This window comes from Esox lucius, chromosome 10 (genome assembly GCF_011004845.1).
Source record: "Esox lucius isolate fEsoLuc1 chromosome 10, fEsoLuc1.pri, whole genome shotgun sequence".
In the NCBI taxonomy this organism is placed as follows: Eukaryota; Metazoa; Chordata; class Actinopteri; order Esociformes; family Esocidae; genus Esox; species Esox lucius.
Window position 1 is genome coordinate 3,729,271 of NC_047578.1, and position 19,435 is coordinate 3,748,705.

General features: G+C 41.7%; 1 protein-coding gene across 4 annotated transcripts in view; it reads right to left on the reverse strand.

Moving 5' to 3' along the window:
* Positions 1-6,890: 6,890 nt before the first annotated feature.
* The window catches only part of fndc5b (fibronectin type III domain containing 5b), a 30,628-nt gene continuing 18,083 nt past the window's right edge, over positions 6,891-19,435 (reverse strand). For 2 of the 4 annotated variants that reach the window (XM_020050064.3, XM_010903965.4), the window contains 2 exons: positions 13,826-14,028; positions 6,891-13,635 (listed from right to left, as the gene is read on the reverse strand). In XM_020050064.3, the coding sequence (XP_019905623.1) occupies positions 13,889-14,028 (140 nt within the window). In that variant the 3' untranslated portion in view covers positions 6,891-13,635; positions 13,826-13,888. The remainder of the gene's footprint in view (positions 13,636-13,825; positions 14,029-19,435) is intronic. The other 2 variants (XM_020050061.3, XM_034294595.1) reach the window with 2 other exon arrangements.

Here is a 19,435-nt window from a genome sequence, read left to right on the forward strand (position 1 = left end):
AATGAGGAGCATGTTGGAGGGAGAATTCCTTTTTCAGCAAGTCTTTGAAACCTGACTTATCCTGACCTAACATTTCTCCTGTCTCCATTTAGCAACAAAAAAAGTGTTTAGGGTTTGTGCAATTGGGATTAGGGTAAGAATTAGGGTTATGCTTAAACTGTAATGATTAAGTTAAGTTTCGTTGAGAAGTAAAGGCCGCGAAAGTTTCCATTGTAGGATTTTTTTTGTAGTCTGCATTTAGATAAATGGTAGTATACAGTGTGGAGACCAAGTATTTGACACACTGCCGATTTTGTAGGTTTTCCCACATAGGTACTCTTCAACTGTGAGTGACAAAATCTAAAACAAAAATCCAGAAAATCACATTGTATGATTTTAAGTAATTAATTTGCGTTTTATTGCATGACATAAGTATTTGATATGAACTTAATATTTGGGACAGAAACCTTTGTTTGCAATTACAGAGATCATACGTTTCCTGTAGTTCTTAACCAGGTTTGCACACACTGCAGCAGGGATTTTGGCCCACTCCTCCATACAGACCTCCAGATCCTTCAGGTTTCGGGCTGTCTCTGGGCAATACAGACTTTCAGGTAACAAGTTCAAACAGGTGCAGTCATAGGCGCCGATACCGTGGGTGCTCCGGGGCTCGAGCACCCACGGAAAATAGCGAGCACCCACGAAAATACCGAGCACGAGCACCCACGAAAAAATATATATATATAAATGGCGTGCGCCTATGAGCACCCACGGAGGAAAACATAAATCGGCGCCTATGGGTGCAGTTAATACAGGTAATGAGTGGAGAAGAGGAGGGCTTCTTAAAGAAAAACTAACATGTCTGTGAGAGACGGAATTCTTACTGGTTGGTAGGTGATCAAATACTTATGTCATGCAATAAAATGCTAATTAATTATTTAAAAATCAATACAATGTGATTTTCTGGATTTTTGTTTTAGATTCCGTCTCTCACAGTTGAAGTGTACCTATGATCAAAACCTCTACATGCTTTGTAAGTAGGAAACACTGCCAATTTTGCAGGTTATCAAATTATTATTCTCCCCAATGTATGGTGTCTCTGTGTGTGCATGTGTGATCCAGTGCTACCAAAAAGTCTCCACAAAGACAGTCAAACCTGCCCAATTTGTCCCCACAAGGTATCTTGTCTTTTTCTCAGGCCCCGCTGAGAGAACGACTACTGCTGAAGGTTTAGGTTAAAATCATACAATTGTGGTTAGTGTAAAAAGTAGGTAACTTTTCGGCATTACTAGTTAGGTTGATGGTTAGGCAAGCTGGGTAAAGTTTAGCCATCAAGGTTTGGTTAAGATTTAGGTATGGGTTAGCACGTTGAAGAGTCCCATTTAAAACAGAGCTAAAACACAGAACTGTGCTGAAACAAAACTTGCACACACCACAGCCCACTACACAAGTTGCAACATTAGGATTGGCTCATATCTTTCAGGGGGGAGAGTTAAACGACTGTAGTCTGCTTAATAAATGAAAACTACTGAGTAATTCATGGTAAGAATAAATTAACTTTGTTGTGGTACATACGAAGGCTCAGCTCTCAGGAGCGCGATGAACATTAAATAAAATAAATCCATAACTCAATTTTCCTGTGGAGATTAATTTGAGTAGGTTTTTTCCAGTCGATGCGTGTGATATTTCATATACAGTACCTAATGCATGGCAAATGCAGTCTGTGTATAACAAATTGAAACGTCATTGATTTCACATATCTCAGTCACCGCTCTGTGGACAGCTCTGCGGCTGCATGTTGAAATAATGTCGAGGAGGAGGAGGGGGCGGGGGGGGGGGGTTGAGAGGGAGCTTAGGACTTGAAGGAGAAAGAGCAAGAGGGAGCAAATGGCAGAATGAAAGTGTAAAGGCTTAGTGAGGTTGTCTCTGATGCAACGCCTGATCTCCACTTCATGGACATGCCCAGAATACTGAATAACACTTCTTCTATATTCATGTCATTCCCTCGTTGGAGGCCCATAGATGCACATTTAGTCTATTGGCTTTGAGAATATTTTCTATTCTCACTTGTTTACATTATTCAAAAACTTGTAATCTAATTACGATGGCATGATTGTGTTTGTAGTGTGTCAGAGTGTATTACATTTGTATAGTCCATGGTTAATAAAATTCAGTGGGTCAGAGTGTGTTAGATTAGTATGGTTCAATGTGTTTTATTAGTATGGTTCTGTGTGTCAGTGTGTTTTATTAGTATTGTTCAGTGTGTCAGAGTGTGTTACATTAGTATTGTTCAGTTTGTCAGTGTGTTTTATTAGTATGGTTCAGTGTGTCAGAGTGTTAGATTAGTATGGTTCAGTGTGTCAGAGTGTGTTTTATTAGTATGGTTCAGTGTGTCAGAGTCTTACATTAGTATGGTTTAGTGGGTCAGGGTGTGTTATATTAGTATGGTTCAGTGTGTCAGAGTGTTACATTAGTATGGTTCAGTGGGTCAGAGTGTGTTAGATTAGTATGGTTCAGTGTGTCAGTGTGTTTTATTAATATGGTTCAGTGTGTCAGAGTGTTACATTAGTATAGTCCAGTGTGTCAGAGTGTGCTTTATTAGTATGGTTCAGTGGGTCAGAGTGTGTTAGATTAGTATAGTTCAGTGTGTGTTACATTAGTATGGTTAAGTGTGTCAGTGTGTGTTACGTTAGTATGGTTCAGTGTGTCAGTGTGTTTTATTAGTATGGTTCAGTGTGTCAGAGTGTTACATTAGTATGGTTCAGTGTGTCAGAGTGTTACATTAGTATAGTCCATTGTGTCAGAGTGTGTTTTATTAGTATGGTTCAGTGTGTCAGAGTGTGTTACATTAGTATGGTTCAGTGTGTCAGAGTGTTACATTAGTATGGTACAGTGTTTCAGTGTGTTACATTACTATGGGTCAGTGTGTTACACTAGTATGGTTCTGAGTGTTTGACATTAGTATGGTTCAGTGTGTCAGAGTGTATGGCATTAGTATGATTCAGTCTGTGTCAGATGGGACTGGTTAATTTATGCTTTTGGTTCCGCTGAGCGCTTGAGGGGGACATGTTTTATTGATGCAATGACTCCCTGTGATGTTCCAGGCTGATAAAGTGTGCTTTCTAAAGTGGATGACATCACACACTGACTGATAAATCCAAATTTTCTCAATTAGTGTACCGAAGTATCTCCTAAAATGTTATTGCCCGGTTGCAGATGGTTCTATAAAAAAATTATAATAATCAGGAAAAACAGCCTCACCAGGTGTGTCCTTGCCATCTTTGCAAATGTGTTGGTGTCACACAGAGTAGTGTGTTGCGATCATGTGATGACAGCATGTCACCACTTGGCACTGATGTTCTGGAGGTACATTCTAGAAGATATTGGTCTCTACAAATCAGAAGACAACACCTTTGTCACTAATGAAGGTCTGCCTGTGCCTTCAACTAGATATGATAAAAGAGTCTTTTTGGGAAGCATTAACAGGGACGGAATGCCAGTGACAGTTGCTAACTGCAATACAGAAAGGGGGTGGCTTATCTTTGCTAGCACAGCCAATATCAGTGTGACAGCTAAATCATAGTCTGTGATTATATATATATTTTTTATATTTTCTTTTTATTGAACACAAGCATAAAATAACAAATCTTCCAAAAACATTCCAGGTATGCTTTAATTTATATGAAAAAATAAAGAAAAAAAGCTGGAGAAAGGTACAGACATTCCTGAATTAAAATATTACAAAAAAAAATTACAAAAGTGATAGAATAAGTTTTTTTACCCACTCCCTCATAAAAAACATTCACCCATTACCATCATCCCTATTAAAACAGCCCATCGTGGTACTGTTCATTTCACAAATAACACTCATTTTGTGAGACAATTAAGGCAATAGCCAAACAACACGCAAGCACTCCGATTTAAAATATTGATAATATTTATTATTTTGTTTGTTTAAATTCACAGACATTTATTTAGTGTATATTATTTTCATAGAAATAGTATAACTTCATGCTAGCCCTCATGAAATTTTCATCATATGAACATCAAAATGCTTCACTACAGATTTGATGGGACCATTACTCTGAAGCCTTTGCCAAAACCAATCATTTTAGTGATTGGTCTGAAATAGCATCTGATAGCTTTTCTCATAGGCTCAACCTGGAACAATAAGCCATAATGCATTCCTCAGCTCTCCACCCTATGTACTTGAGAAGATCTGAGATGGTTTTGATTGGTTTTCGGTCATATGGTGAATCTCAAAGCCCAGTGGTTTGAGTACCTGACCAGTGACCAACAGTCCCTGTTAAAGCAGGTTGAAAAAACATGTTGTTCACATCAATGTACAGATTATTGGGCTGGTAAAAGAAATATCGGCCATGTGGAGCTATTGCCAGTTTGTTTACACCCGTCAAACCCTCTTAGATTTCCACACATGCATTGAGTGTAGAGTTCACAAGTCTGTTTGGGACTGAGCCAACAATATCCAGTAAGTCAGCCATTTCAGTTCCTAGTTGGACGCGATCCAACACTTTCTAATTAATGCATCCTTACCACCGGCATGTTGTGATAGGAAAATTAACTACATTGCCAGATGGAATGTGACAGGATAATTAGCTTACAATGTATAGATCTTGATATTTTCCCCACTGTGGAATATATTTGAATCCCCTGTAGGGTAATAATTTTTCCTTTGTCATGTGGACTTTGGCATTTATTGTGGTATTGTGTTGAAGGGAACTGCAGTCACCTTGAACATCCAGTCACTTTGAAAATGAAGACTAATAAAGATTTTATTATGAGGAGCTTGTGTTTCTGCAGTCTTCACAAAATAAAATGAAGTGTTTAGTCATTTGGCAGAACTTCTTTTCCAGAGCGACTTAAACGAGCAATTATGTTTAAGGGCTTGCTTATGGAGAACAACAGATTTTTCACCTTGCCATCTTGGGGATTTTATCTAACTTTTGTTTACTGGTTAGGTGCTCTAACCATTAAGCCATCCAAACACCCCCCCACATTTTGTATGCATTAGACAATGTGATGTAGTGCAAGAATTACCATTTAAACTTTTATGTCTGTTCAAATAAGGGTGAAAAACAAATGTGCCTGAGCATTGTGGCTAACCTTGCCTGGTCGGCCTTTGAGAAATGCTAGTAGCTAGCCATTTCAGACCAATTGTTTAAACCAAAGGATTTAGTAAGAGTGCAGGAGTACAGTCTGATGGTTTTACATAAAATATTAATTATTTTATGGGAATCCATGCTTCTTAGACACCCAAATGTCAGATTATTCCCAACAGAGTGTACTCCTTCTGAAGAGTCATATGTTAGGTGACAATCTAGGGTGCCATTTGGGAGAAGGTTATATATATATGTATATATATATATTTATATGTATATTTTATTGTAGTACAAATATATAAGTAAATATAGTCATATTTTGAGTCTTTATAGGACATTAGTTATTTTAGAGTTCTAAAATATCTTCAGACCCATGACCATTTACAGTACAGTACAGTAGGTCAATGAACAATATATGTAGAGAGCGGAAAATGTGGAAAGTATGCCTTTTTACTATCTGTCCAACACCTAAACTAAAATGACAACATTTCCCAAAGAAAGAGACTTCAACAAAAGAAATACATATTTCAACAGAAAACACATATTTTCAACGTGTTTTGGTCACAGGGCAGTCTGCAGGTGGATGGGTTAAGGCTGGCATTACTGAAGTGAGAACAGCTACAAAACAATATGCAAATCCATAAGAGAGAAAGGGCACTAAACAAGTGTATTTCACACGGATGTTATGTATCGTCAGACAGATCTGTAATTTTGAAATGCACATCTGTTTCTCCCCACTTTTGCTTTCTCTTCTGATAGTCTAAGCATTTCCTCACCCTTGTCTCTGCCCCTTTATTTCTCTCTTTTCCAGTATTCTAAATTCTGTTTCTTATGGTCTTCCTGTCTTCACTCCATCGGTCTCTTTCTTTCAGGATCATTGATAGAACCTCTATTTCTCACAGTGGACAGAGACGGAGTGAGGGAGACAGAAAGAAAGATTGAGACAAACAGAGAGGGAGGAAGATGGAGGAATGGAAACTCTGTGGACTGCCGGGGGGGGGGTCAAGACACGGAGGGAGAGAGAATGGAGGGAGGGAGAGAATGGGGGGAGGGAGAGCGAGGGAGAGAATGGGGGGAGGGAGAGCGAGGGAGAGAATGGAGGGAGGGAGAGCGAGGGAGAGAATGGAGGGAGGGAGAGCGAGGGAGAGAATGGAGGGATGGAGAGAATGGAGGGAGGGAGAGAGAATGGAGAGAATGGAGGGAGGGACGGAGAATGGAGGGAGAGCGAGGGAGAGAGAGAATGGAGGGAGGGAGAGCGAGGGAGAGAGAGAATGGAGGGAGGGAGAGAGAATGGAGGGAGGGACGGAGAATGGAGGGAGAGGGAGAGAGAGAATGGAGGGAGGGACGGAGAATGGAGGGAGGGAGAGAATGGAGGGAGGGAGAGAGAGAATGGAGGGAGGGAGAGCGAGGGAGAGAGAGAATGGAGGGAGGGAGAGCGAGGGAGAGAGAGAATGGAGGGAGGGAGAGCGAGGGAGAGAATGGAGGGAGGGAGAGAATGGAGGGAGAGAATGGAGGGAGGGAGAGCGAGGGAGAGAGAATGGAGGGAGGGAGAGTGAGAATGGAGGGAGGGAGAGCGAGGGAGAGAATGGAGGGAGGGAGAGAGAATGGAGGGAGAGCGAGGGAGAGACAGAATGGAGGGAGGGAGAGCGAGGGAGAGAGAGAATGGAGGGAGGGAGAGCGAGGGAGAGAGAGAATGGAGGGAGGGAGAGAATGGAGGGAGAGCGAGAATGGAGGGAGAGAATGGAGGGAGGGAGAGCGAGGGAGAGAGAATGGAGGAAGAGAATTGATATACAGAAGAAGAGATCATGGAGAGAGGGAGAATGGGGGGAGAGAGGTGAGAGAGAACAGAGGGAGAGACCGCATTGTCTGGTTCATCAGACCTTGTTCCTCATTCCTCTCCATAGGTCCTTTTGCGTTGTCTCCGGTGTGTTCACGCGTCTTCAGCACCGAGTGTCTGGGTCCAGCCTTCTATGGCTCAGGACACAGCACACCGTCTGAATCCCAAATGGTGCCCTATTTCCTGAATAGTGCAGACGCTTGGACCCATAGTGCCCTGGTCAAAAGTAGTATGTAGTGGATGTTTGGGGAACACGGTTCCAATTGGGACACCCCAATTGCTGAGACCAAGGTAGGGGAGTGTCTCCCTGTACAGGATGGTCGAGGGTGGTCTTAACTTTGGCCTCCGGGGCCAATGTGCATCCTGGGTTGGAATTGTTACAATGATCTCCCAGTGCAAAACAAACTCACCTCTAACTGTCCTGTCAACTTAAACAAGCAGGCCGGAAATAAAGTATTTTTTTTTAAACATGTTTTCACTTAGTCATGCCACTGGGACTTAGTGAAAATGGGATTTCATACTGACTCCCCGCCTCACACACTCCAGCTTTATTAAAGTCTTACTTTGTGGTGTAGACTGTAAAGGTTCTGGCTCTGTCATTCAGTGAAGGGTTTACTGTCAAATGGGATTTACAGGGAAGGTATGAAGGAATCCCAGAGTCTAGAATTATAACTGGGACTCTGGTAAAGATGATCAGAAAAGTCTATGAAAAATGTAATTGTTGTTTCTTACATTCATCTAACTATCAAAATATGTGAGATATGTAGTTTTTATTGAAGTAAAATTATTCCAAGAAAAAAATCCTAGAGGTGCCAATAATACGTTTTGACACAATTATTTTCTTTAAACAATTTTACCCCAAATAAAGGTTAGATTATTTATATATTTGGAGTGTTTTACCCAATAAACAGCAGTGAACTTTTATAGGGGGCCAATAGTTCTGGAGGGAACTGTACATGTTGGGGACTAGAGAAGTGGTCAGTAGACGTAGAGGGTCAGGTGAGAAGGGAGAATTGGTCAGTGGACATAGAGGGTCAGGTGAGAAGGGAGAATTGGTTAGTAGACATAGGGGGTCAGGTGAGAAGGGAGAATTGGTCAGTAGATGGAGAGGGTCAGGTGAGAAGGGAGAATTGGTTAGTAGACATAGAGGGTCAGGTGAGAAGGGAGAATTGGTTAGTAGACATAGAGGGTCAGGTGAGAAGGGAGAATTGGTCAGTAGATGGACAGGGTCAGGTGAGGAGGGAGAATTGGCCAGTAGACAGATAGGGTCAGGTGAGAAGGAAGAAGTGGTCAGTAGATGTATAGGGTCAGGTGAGAAGGGAGAATGGGTCAGGTGAGAAAGGAGGATTGGTCAGTAGATGGAGAGGGTCAGGTGAGAAGGGAGAATTGGTCAGTAGACGGAGAGGGTCAGGTGAGGAGGGAGGTTAGAAGATAAGTTGTTAGAAGATAATGTTGTTAGGCACTGCTGATAATCTTTTAGAAGGTAGGTCCCTCGGGTCTTATAGCTGCTGGCCCCCTCTTTCTTTCAGTGTTGTCCCTCTTAAGATGATGCTTTAGCAGTTATGGGCACAAGATAGCTCCCGGAAATCTTTGAATAGTAGCTAGTTATCCTCAATCAACACCTTTGTCCGCTACCTCTTCCTCAGCACTGACGTGTTCCTCCTCTTCCTTAGCTCATGCTTTAGTTATGTGTTCTCAAAAGATCAGGACTGGTTGTGATGTGATACAAAAAGCAGGTACTGTGACCAGATGCATTCTTCAAACAAAAACATTAGCCAGTTAGCAAGCAATAACTAGTCAAGGTAAATAATTTCGGCCTGTCATCAATCTGCAAATCTCTGGCACAGAAATACCAAGTATGCATTCAAACTTTATGTTATCAGAAACAAAACAGTTGATAAAAAAAAAAAATAATAGTTAAAAAATGAAACAACCAAATATATACAAATGTACAGGGGCTCTGTGATTAGGCTACTCCTGAGGTACCAACATTAATAACATCAGTTGACTAACAAAGTACAAAAATATTCATTTTGAGCAAAAGATCCTTTTAAGCAGCCAATCCCACAGATACCGTTAACTGATTAAAAAAATGTAGGAAGGAGGTATTTTATATTTGCATGGGCCCCAGAAGAGTCCTAATTCAAATCACTGGCTCGACTGTGTGTGTGTGTGTGTGTTGCTGGCCATCTCAGGCTAGACGTTTTTTGCTCCTGTATAATAGCTGAGGGTAATGTAGCAGTACATTGCTTGGAAATATTGTGACTGTCTTGCTGCAGAGGCTCATTGCCACTGTTGAAAATCATTTCCCTCCCACTCTCTTCCTTTGTCTTTCCTTCCCTCTTTCTTTTCTCTCAATGCTGTCTCTATTTCTCACTTTTCATGTCATTCTCCCTCCCCATAAGTGTGTCTTCCTTCCCCCCCATGTGTTTTTGGTAGTCATTGGTTCCTCAGACACAATAGACTGGATGATGAAGCAGGAGGAAAATAGAACAGGAGAACAATAGAACAGGAGAGCGATAGAACAGGAGAGTGATCGAGTGATAGAACAGGAGTGATACAGGGACAGAACAGGAGAGTGATTCTGACAGAGCAAGAGAGTGAGAACAGGAGAGTGATGGAGTGACACAGCCAGAGAAATGGAACAGGAGACCTGTAGTAACATGTAGCAGGACAGTGATAAAACAGCAACAAGAGTGGTAGGGGGATAAAGCATGCGAGTGATATAGCAGGGGCGTGATAATGCAGGAGAGTGATAACGATAACGAGTGGTTATGCAGGAGAGATAGTCTCTTTCACCTCATTCCTCCTGCTTCTGTGTTTGACAAAGTGGCACCAGACAAATCTCTTCAACCTCCGCTGCACTTCTTCCCAACCTCTCTGCATCCTTTTCTTCGTCCCTTTCTTCCTCCTTTACCCCTCCCTCTGCCAATCCCTTTATCCCCTTTATCTTTCCATCCATCACTCTCCTCTGTGCCAGCGAGGAGGAGTAATTATCCGTCATTAAAGTGGAGAAATACGGTCTCTGCCAGGGAGGGAGAAATGGAGAGCAGGATGATAAATGAGGGGGGAGAGAGATGGTTGTCAGGGGTTGCTGGACGAGATGGAGAGGTTGAGTCAGGAGAAAAGAGAAGGAAAAAGAGATGATTTTCAGGGCGATGGAGTATGAAATGGGAGGAGAGATTGAGGGTTGATTAGGCAGAGGGACAGAGGAGTAGTGGGGTGAGGTGCAGCCAGAGGAGGAGAAAGGCTGTTGGTTTGGGGGTTTTATTATTAGCTGAATGGATGATGGCAATGGGACGTAAATGCCATCTCTTGATCTCTCTGACATACTGAGGCTTCAACACCTTTCTGATGCACTGGGACATAAAAACCTATGACACACTGAGACATAAAAACCTATGACACACTGAGACATAAAAACCTATGACACACTGGGATATTAAAATCTATGACACACTGAGACATAAAAAAATTTGACCCCCTGGGACATAAAAACCTATGACACACTGGGACATAAAAACCAATGACACACTGGGATATTAAAACCTATGACACACTAAGACATAAAAACCTATGACACACTGGGATATTAAAATCTATGACACACTGAGACATAAAAAAAATTTGACCCCCTGGGACATAAAAACCTATGACACACTGGGACATAAAAACCAATGACACACTGGGATATTAAAACCTATGACACACTAAGACATAAAAACCTATGACACACTGGGATAATAAAATCTATGACACACTGAGACATAAAAAAATTTGACCCCCTGGGACATAAAAACCTATGACACACTGGGACATAAAAACCTATGACACACTGGGACATAAAAACCTTTAACACACTGAGACATAAAAACCTATGACTCACTGGGATATAAAAATTAATTACACACTGGGATATTAAAACCTATGACACACTGGGACAATAAAACATCTGACACACTGGGACAATAAAACCTATGACACACTGGGACAATAAAACCTATGACACACTGGGACATTAAAATATCTGACACACTGGGGCATTAAAACGTATGACACCCTGGGACAATAAAACCTATGACACACTGGGACAATAAAACCTATGACACACTGGGACAATAAAACATCTGACACACTGGGACAATAAAACCTATGACACACTGGGACAATAAAACCTATGATGACACACCGGGACATTAAAATATCTGACACACTGGGGCATTAAAACGTATGACACACTGGGACAATAAAACCTATGACACACTGGGACAATAAAACCTATGACAAACTGGGACATTAACACATCTGACACACTGGAGATTTAAAACCTCTAACATATTGAGGATTTAAAACCTCTGACACACTGGAGATTCAAAACCTCTGACACACATTATCTTTGACAGCAGAATTGTAAGACCTTTCTGACACACTGGGGCTTAAAAGCCTCTCTGAACTTTGACTGTTCACTGCTGAGCTTTTCTGTGTGTGTGTGTGTGTGTCTGTCCACTATACTCTCCCCTTTCTGCTTCACTGATTCAGGGAGGCAACACCCATAATCCTTAATGTCACTGACCTGTCGTGAGTGGCATCACAGTGTTCCCTGCGCCCATCACCTTCCTTTCTGCCATCTTCCTTTCTGCCACCTCACGTTATTAGCTAGCAAAGTCAGTCAAAATAGCTTGCAATGCCAATGTTAGCTCGCTCAGTGGACCCTGAATATTGAGTAGCTGGTTAACGTTATATTGCAAATAAAATCTATTAAGTAACATCTAAATTTATGACAAATGGTTTAGCTACTAATTATATACCTTTTTCAGATGATGATCGTGTTTTCAAGCCTTAGTAATGCACTTTACACCAAATCTACATCAGGTACCATTGAGTATGCACTGAGCAGAATGCTTGGCTGGCCGTCAGCCCAAAAACAAAAGTTTTTGTGACAAAACATGCAGACCATGAATATACTGTGTGTGATTTACCAAGGAAAAACATTTCAATAAAAAAACAAAAAATAGCTGAATACTTTCTGGTTCATGGTGCATTTGGTTATTTTAATGAGGCCTCTGTGTCTGTAATTTAATACAGTAATTTGACCTCAAATCAAAAGAAGAGGGGATGAAGAAAGCGAGAAAGGATGGGAAGTAATATCCCTTATGAAAAAGAGGTTGGTTTTTTAGGAGGGGTTCTGAAACAATGTGCTGGATAACGATCATAGCAGTAATGTTGCCCGCGATGATAATCATAATTACAAGACAACAGTTTGTTAGTTTGGTTTCTGTATACTGTACACTCATGTGCTTTGTAGAGACAGTGATCTCTTTGGAGAGAATGGGGTCGAATAGAAAGGAGCCAGACAGAAGGAGACTCTGGAATCCGGCGAGTTTTGAGGGACAGAGAGAGGAAAAGAAAGACAGTGAGAGATTGACACAGAGGAAAAACAGGGGAATAGAGATGAACAGACAGAGAGAAAGAGAGAGAGGTAGGCTTCGTCTACAAATACAACTTACCCCTTCACATAAACACGTGCTGAAACCTGTCCTATGAAAGGCTGCACGGAACCTTCACCATGCTTCTCACACCTGTCCTATGAAAGGCTGCACGGAACCTTCACCATGCTTCTCACACCTGTCCTATGAAAGGCTGCACGGAACCTTCACCATGCTTCTCACACCTGTCCTATGAAAGGCTGCACGGAACCTTCACCATGCTTCTCACACCTGTCCTATGAAAGGCTGCACGGAACCTTCACCATGCTTCTCACACCTGTCCTACCCTTTCTCAGGCCGTACGTATGTAAGCTTTTCAGCCTGCTGGTCCAGGATCAGTTAAGTCTTTCACATCACTATGGAAAAGATTATACGGTATGCTGATCCTAGACCAGCAATCTTTCCGAGGGAAGCTTAATACCTTTCACTCCCAGGTGTTCACAAGGATGTAGAAGGTTGGGCCAAGGGGTTGTTTCTGGACACGCTGCTGTGGCGTCTCCAGGTGCTCCGGGTTAAGGTCTACCCTAGGTACTGATCTTGGATCAGCTTCCCAGCCCCCAAACCAAACCTTGACCATTAGTGGGAGAGATTCCAAACTGACCCAAAACCAGCGTCTAGGGACTTCTTCACCCTACACTTATTCAGGTTTCCAAGTCTGGACGTTGGATGGCTGTGCTCCCGGAATGCCAGGACTGGCCGTGGCTGTGCCGATCGGAGGACAGACAGCGTCAGGCGTCTTTGCTCGGAGCTGGAGAGCTCATCATCATCATCATCATAGCGGTGATCGTCATGTTTTGTGGAGACAAGGACACAGCGACACGGCCTCTCGCCCGGTACCAAACCAACCAGCCTCAAGGATGCCAGGACACTCAGTTCAGATCGGAAATTATATACTGTTACTCATATAGTTGCTGATCCGGGCTCCAAATGCCGACTGGCTGCCATTTTGGCCCCCATCGTCCACAAAGTTTTCAGAAAAAGCGGGGTCCCTGATTACAAAAAGAGTTCCCCTTTTTAGTGTGACAACGAGCGGATCCCGTTGAATGGACCATCAGCCTTCGTCTGACTCTGGCTTGATTGATTAACGAGTCCTCAGTCTCATTCTGATCCGGTTATAATATGTCTCGGTATCAGCTGAATGGAGTGGTTCTGAATGGTTGGCATGTGTTTTAACGCGATGAAGTCTGAGAATGGCTTCGGGTGGTCACAGGATCTGTGTGTGAGAAATAGGAGGAAACAGTGGTCTCTGGTTACTTCTTTTTAAAGAAAAAATGTTATGCTTTATTTGACCGGAATGTGTAGGAAAATAGAGAGTTTGGCACTAATCCAAAAAAAGACAACCTGCAACACAGAGTGCCCACCACTTCTATGAGCTCTGTGTGTTAGTACAGGTGCCAACTTACCTGTCCTGAGGAATGGGATGATGTTATTGCCATACAGGTGAGTGGCGGCTGGCTGGGCTGGCTTTAGACGTTGCTACGCAGTAGCCCCCCCTGCTGGTGCTCTGGGGTACTGCACTCCGAAGAGGTCTTGGCTTTGTCCTTGTTGTTGTTGGGCTCGTTGTCTTTGATGATGTCATACTGACGACAGAACAGGAGGATCACACCTGAGTGGGAGGGAGCAGGGGGAGGGGAACAGGGGAGAGATGGGGGTGGTTTAAAACAGAGGCAGACTAATGGCTTTGAGAATGTATTTGTGGATAGTCAGTGTTTTACCCAAAGGAAAGGTGAAGGGGGGGACGATAGACGGGTGGGGGGAAAGAGGGAGATAAAAAGAGATTGGAATTTAATTGAGAAGTAGAAAAGGGATGGAGAGAAGCTGGTGGAGGTATAGAGAGTTTGGAAAGAAAAACAGAATAATTCATGATGGTAGAAGGGTGGCAGATGAACGAGGACTGAGAGAGGAATTGAAGGGCGGGCATACAGAAGAGGAAGATAAAACATGAAAGAGAGAGAGAGATACAGAGAAAATGACCGAGAGGAAGAAGAGAGCAGTAGAATGAGAAATTATTCTTGTGTTTTTATAAGAAAGAAGTAGAGCCAAGCATTCTACAGAGATTCAGAGAGAGAGAGAGAGAAGAGACCCATGAAGTGAAAAGGGATGGAAAGATCGCACACTGAGCAGTCAACTCCTGACTTCCAACCCGTTGGATCGTTATTTAGAAGGAGATAAATAGAATACAACTAATATAATAATAATAATTTGAAGTACGCCTGAGGAAAAACAAAAAAACATTTTAACATTTAAAATTGCACAAATTAGGATGTAATAATGCTTAAAAGTCTGACCCAGAGTGGGAGTAAAAGAATCATGAGATCATTACAGCTAGTCAAGTTAGAAAATTGTCCGTTAGCTCTATTTGTTTAATAGAGACGACAACAGCAACATGGCTACTGACACATAACTAGCAGCTCTTGCAAACAGCAGGGACCGAGAGGCTTATCTGCAGTTTCCAACAACAATAAAACCAAAGAAGGGAAGAATCGGTTAAACACAGGATTCAGAGGGAAAGCAGGGGGCCTTTGCTTGCCTACTGTTCATAATAGACTGACGACAGTAAACGTGTACCACAATGCCTCTGTCATGGTCTAGGGCAGTTGGGCTGCGTTCAGCTCTTTTAAGCGAGACTTCCCCAACACCAGAGATGATAGCCGAAGCAAAATGGACAAGCACTCTGACATCCCCCTTAACCGCACAATAGGTGTCCTAGCCTAGCCTGAGCTGTCCAACCTTCACCCTATGTGGCCCCAAAGCAATGCAGCTACGCAGAGGCTCTCTCCGACCAGAGGACCGGAGAACTCCCCTATATCCTGTCTGACTGCCCAAACTCCTTGCTCAGAGTACCTCCTGGACAGTTCCTAGATTGCTGAAAAACAATCAGACCTGGTCTCAGAAATCAATGGGTTCTCTCCGAACCCCAGAACGGATGGGCTGGGCCACAGGCAGAATGCACACTAGTAGTGCAACCAATTCAACTGATTGGTTGGAGACACCCCTCATTTTGACTTAATCTACCGTACGCAATATGCGGCGAGCGACTGTGCAATTAAAAATATCCGTTAGCGCCGTCCGATGACAGTCTGAGTTACATGCACACACCCACACACAGCTATCCCTGTAAGTACGAGACAAGATGCTAAAAAGACGTCTTTCTAGTTGAGCTGCAACTGACATGTTTAGCATCATGAATCACTTCAGGTGATGAATTCTTTGTCTTGAAACGCTGCTCTCTCAGTCTCACTCAGGAAGAGCACGTTAGATTGAGGGCAACGAAACATATTTGTCTCTGCCAACTAATCCGCTTGATAGAACTTTGTGAAGAAATAAGTTAAATACATGAAAAATAAAATTAAAAAATAAGTTATGTTGATTGATAAATGTACATCCTAGCTGCTGTGCTTCAATACTACTGTTGTTTGCTCCTTGGGGTTTCAGGCTGGGTGTTTTGTAAAAGCACTTGATGTAAAAAGGGCTTTATAAAAATACATTTTATTGATTGATTGATATAAGTAGTATAGATATTCTTCCTTAAGAGTTGTACACAGAACATGAGGATGTTACACCGCTCTGCACTACTGTGAGGCGTAGTGGTCAGGGCAACAGTCTCTACACACACTGAGGTCACACTGTCAGCCTTGTCTGTGCTACTGGGGATACTTTATCTTATATGCTTTTGTATCTTTTTACCAGACCGGGTGCAGTTTGTTTTCTGTTGCGATGGATGGGCTGCAACCGACAAGTCTAACATCATAAATCGCTTGAAGTGTTGGACTGTGTGTCTTGAAACGCTGCTCTCTTACTCAGGAAGAGCAGGTTAGAGTGATTTTTAAAAGTGTACTGCTCTCTCCCAAGTAATCCGCTTGATAGAACTTTGTGTAATAAATGTGCGAAAAATCGAACAATAAAAATGTATTATGTTGATTGACTAACAAGTTGTATAGATATTTCTCAACACCAATGTTCTTAGAGTTGTACACAGAAAAAGTGTCTTTTCATTCCTGTTCCTCTTCTGTCTATTTTTAAGTTCAACTGTTTTAATAGAACAAGTGAATATAGTTACCTGAAACCAAATCATTATGAACATTGAAATAACTAGTTGACAGTCATTGTTTTCATTATAGGTGGGCTACTATATTGGTTTTAGCTAGCCATCCACAGTGATTCGTTTCTAATCCAACATGTTAAATGTAAATGTTTATATGCAAATGGTCTTCCATACACTAGGTTTTCAGATTAGCACAGGAACAGAGTATTGGCCACGTTTCACAACAAAGCTAGCATCAGCCCATAAATAGCTGCTTTTCAAACCCCCTCCCTTGCTCACCAAAGTCACTTCTACCCGTGGCCTGGCCGAACTACGCATGCCTAGTTTTTCCCTTCTTGATTTTACCTGAAATCTGTTCTATTATTTAGCAATTTGAACATCCAGGCCTTAAAGCCAACAGTCTTCGGACCGAAATGTGAAAAACGTTGATGCTGCATCATCATTCTGCAAGAGACAGAGTCTACATGAGCTAACTGAGCCATGACAAAAAAACACAGATCATTTGGGACAAATACAGAACTACAAAGCCCTATTGAAACCCTTCAAATGTCCATATTGGTTTAAAACTGAAGAAGAATAAATCCTTTAATATGTTCTCCAGCTCTGAGGATGACAAGACACTTTCAGGCTCTTGGAAATGCAGTCATCTATGGGATCACAAATATACAAACAGGAACACCATCTATCTAATAGGCACACGAGGGGCAACAGTAACCAGCAGACAAACCGGTTCAACCTGTTTTCATCTCCCTTATTAAAAATACAACACTGACAGCACCATCAATAAAAAGGGTAGAGCTCTGTGGCTGTGGAAGCCTGGCACATGCAATGTCATTGGTAGGTTTACGGGGAGATTCACCTATTTCTCACAGTGTAGTAGAATATATGATCATAGACACTGACCCTTTCTCTCTCAGCTCACTTAACTGTCAAGCCACCAACACCTCTGTCAGATCACAGCCACATTACTTTGTTCCTAAAAACACACAGGAAAAAACCTGACATTGACCCAGATGGGCCCGTAACGGAGCCCAGCACAGACGAATGCCAGAAAACAGAATCCAAAGTACCACATACACTCACGATAATGAAGCCGTCAACCTGGTAGTAATTAAATGACACAACATATTTAAATTGAAAAAGAAGCACAAATGTAATTAACAAAATAAAGAGAACTAAGAAATTGTACAGAGGACAAGTGGCAAAACCTACAAAAATCTAAACCAGAGGAGCTATTGATGCAACACAGAGACACGAGGACCACCTGTTCAAAAGGTGTCTACAAGAACGCTGAAGTTGACACAAGGACAAAACAATGCCAGATTCACAAGACGTTCAATAGATAATTTGAAGAACCACCAAAGTCCACTGGAGACCCTAATTAATGAGCAGGAGCTCTACGAACAACATGTCAGGCCCTCAGAAGGAAGCATGCAGACTTAATGACATTTTAAATTAGATCCTTAAATTCACCAGTGCAACATTTTAAATGGCTCTAGTAAAAACATTAACCACAGTGCAGGTTATTTCCCTGCAGTCTGAGACCAAGGAATCGCAGCCTAGTTCTTTCAGAAGGGAAAAAATGTCAACCCAAATTACTGGCCATTTGTGTGAACATTGACCAGGTAAAGCTTTTCTGTAGTTTTATAACGTCTTTCAAAACACAAATTGGATTTAGACCAAAATATTCCACAACCAATCTTATTGACACCTTGTACTCTTTAAGATAAAACAAGTCAACCAGAATAACACAAAAATGTATGCATGCTTTATCGACTTCCAAAAAGCATTATATTGTATTTTATATTTAGGCCTGTTGTGCCAAGTTATTGAAAGTGGCGTAGGGGGTAAAATATATGGCATAATTAAATCAATACGGGCAGCTTCAGAAATTGGCTAGAAAAGAGCAGCATAATTTTACCAGGATTGGGCCCTTTGCCAGCTTTGCAATCTCAGCTGTGTGCTTTTGAATATTTATATCAACAAATTGGCAAACATTGTAGATGAATCCTCAGCCCTTGGTTTTAGCCTCTGTAATTCACATCTTTGAAATGAAAAATATTAAGTTCTTTCAATAGTTCTTTCATCTTCTGAAACAGATCTAAGAAAACTCAAGACACCAGATAATTTTTTTGTATAAAGGTGTGGAGCCCATGAAAAGAACTTCAGTGTAAAGATTAATTACTGTAAAGGCTGCACATTGACAACCAAAAAAAGATAAGGTGACAAACTTACTACAGTCAAAAGATATTTCACTTCTGTTTATCAATGTTTATGCAATGCACTGCTTTGGGTGTGGTTTTCAATGTAATGGTTAGCGACTTAAAAAATATAGCAAAATTATCCAATTCGCAAATTCAACTTACTTTTAGAGTTCCTATTTTCTTCACATGGGCTGACCAAGGATATTTGGGGAAACAGTTCTAGCTGGGGAAAGGCCCCAAAAACTGGTATTTGCACCACAAACAAAGAACAAGGCTAAGGTCAACAACTCAAATAACTGGTAGGTCAAAAAACATACAACCATTATTTAACATGACTCAATCGTGAACCAAATCCAATTTTCAATTACGTTTCAGCCAAATGCATTAACTGGCAATACGATGAGACCAAACACACAGAACCTCATCAATAATAAAAGAAATATAAAAAAATCCAATAAACCCTACATGCACGGGAGTGAACATCATATTGTAAATTGTGACCAAGACATCTCAAAAGAGGCTTTTTACTTTAAAGATCCACATGAGCATCTGGATTTGCTTATTTATACAATCCTGTATATTTTTGCCTTGTTTCTTTTAATGATCTCCCTTCCAAGAGTGCCTGTGGTAGCTTGGAAAACCATCAGCTCCTGCTTCCATATCTTCCTCATCTGCAGGAAAACATTTTGGAATTCATCCGTAAACAAACTCACTTGTTTTCAACTAGAAAGGGATCTAAATCAGGGATCCAAATTCGCGGCACT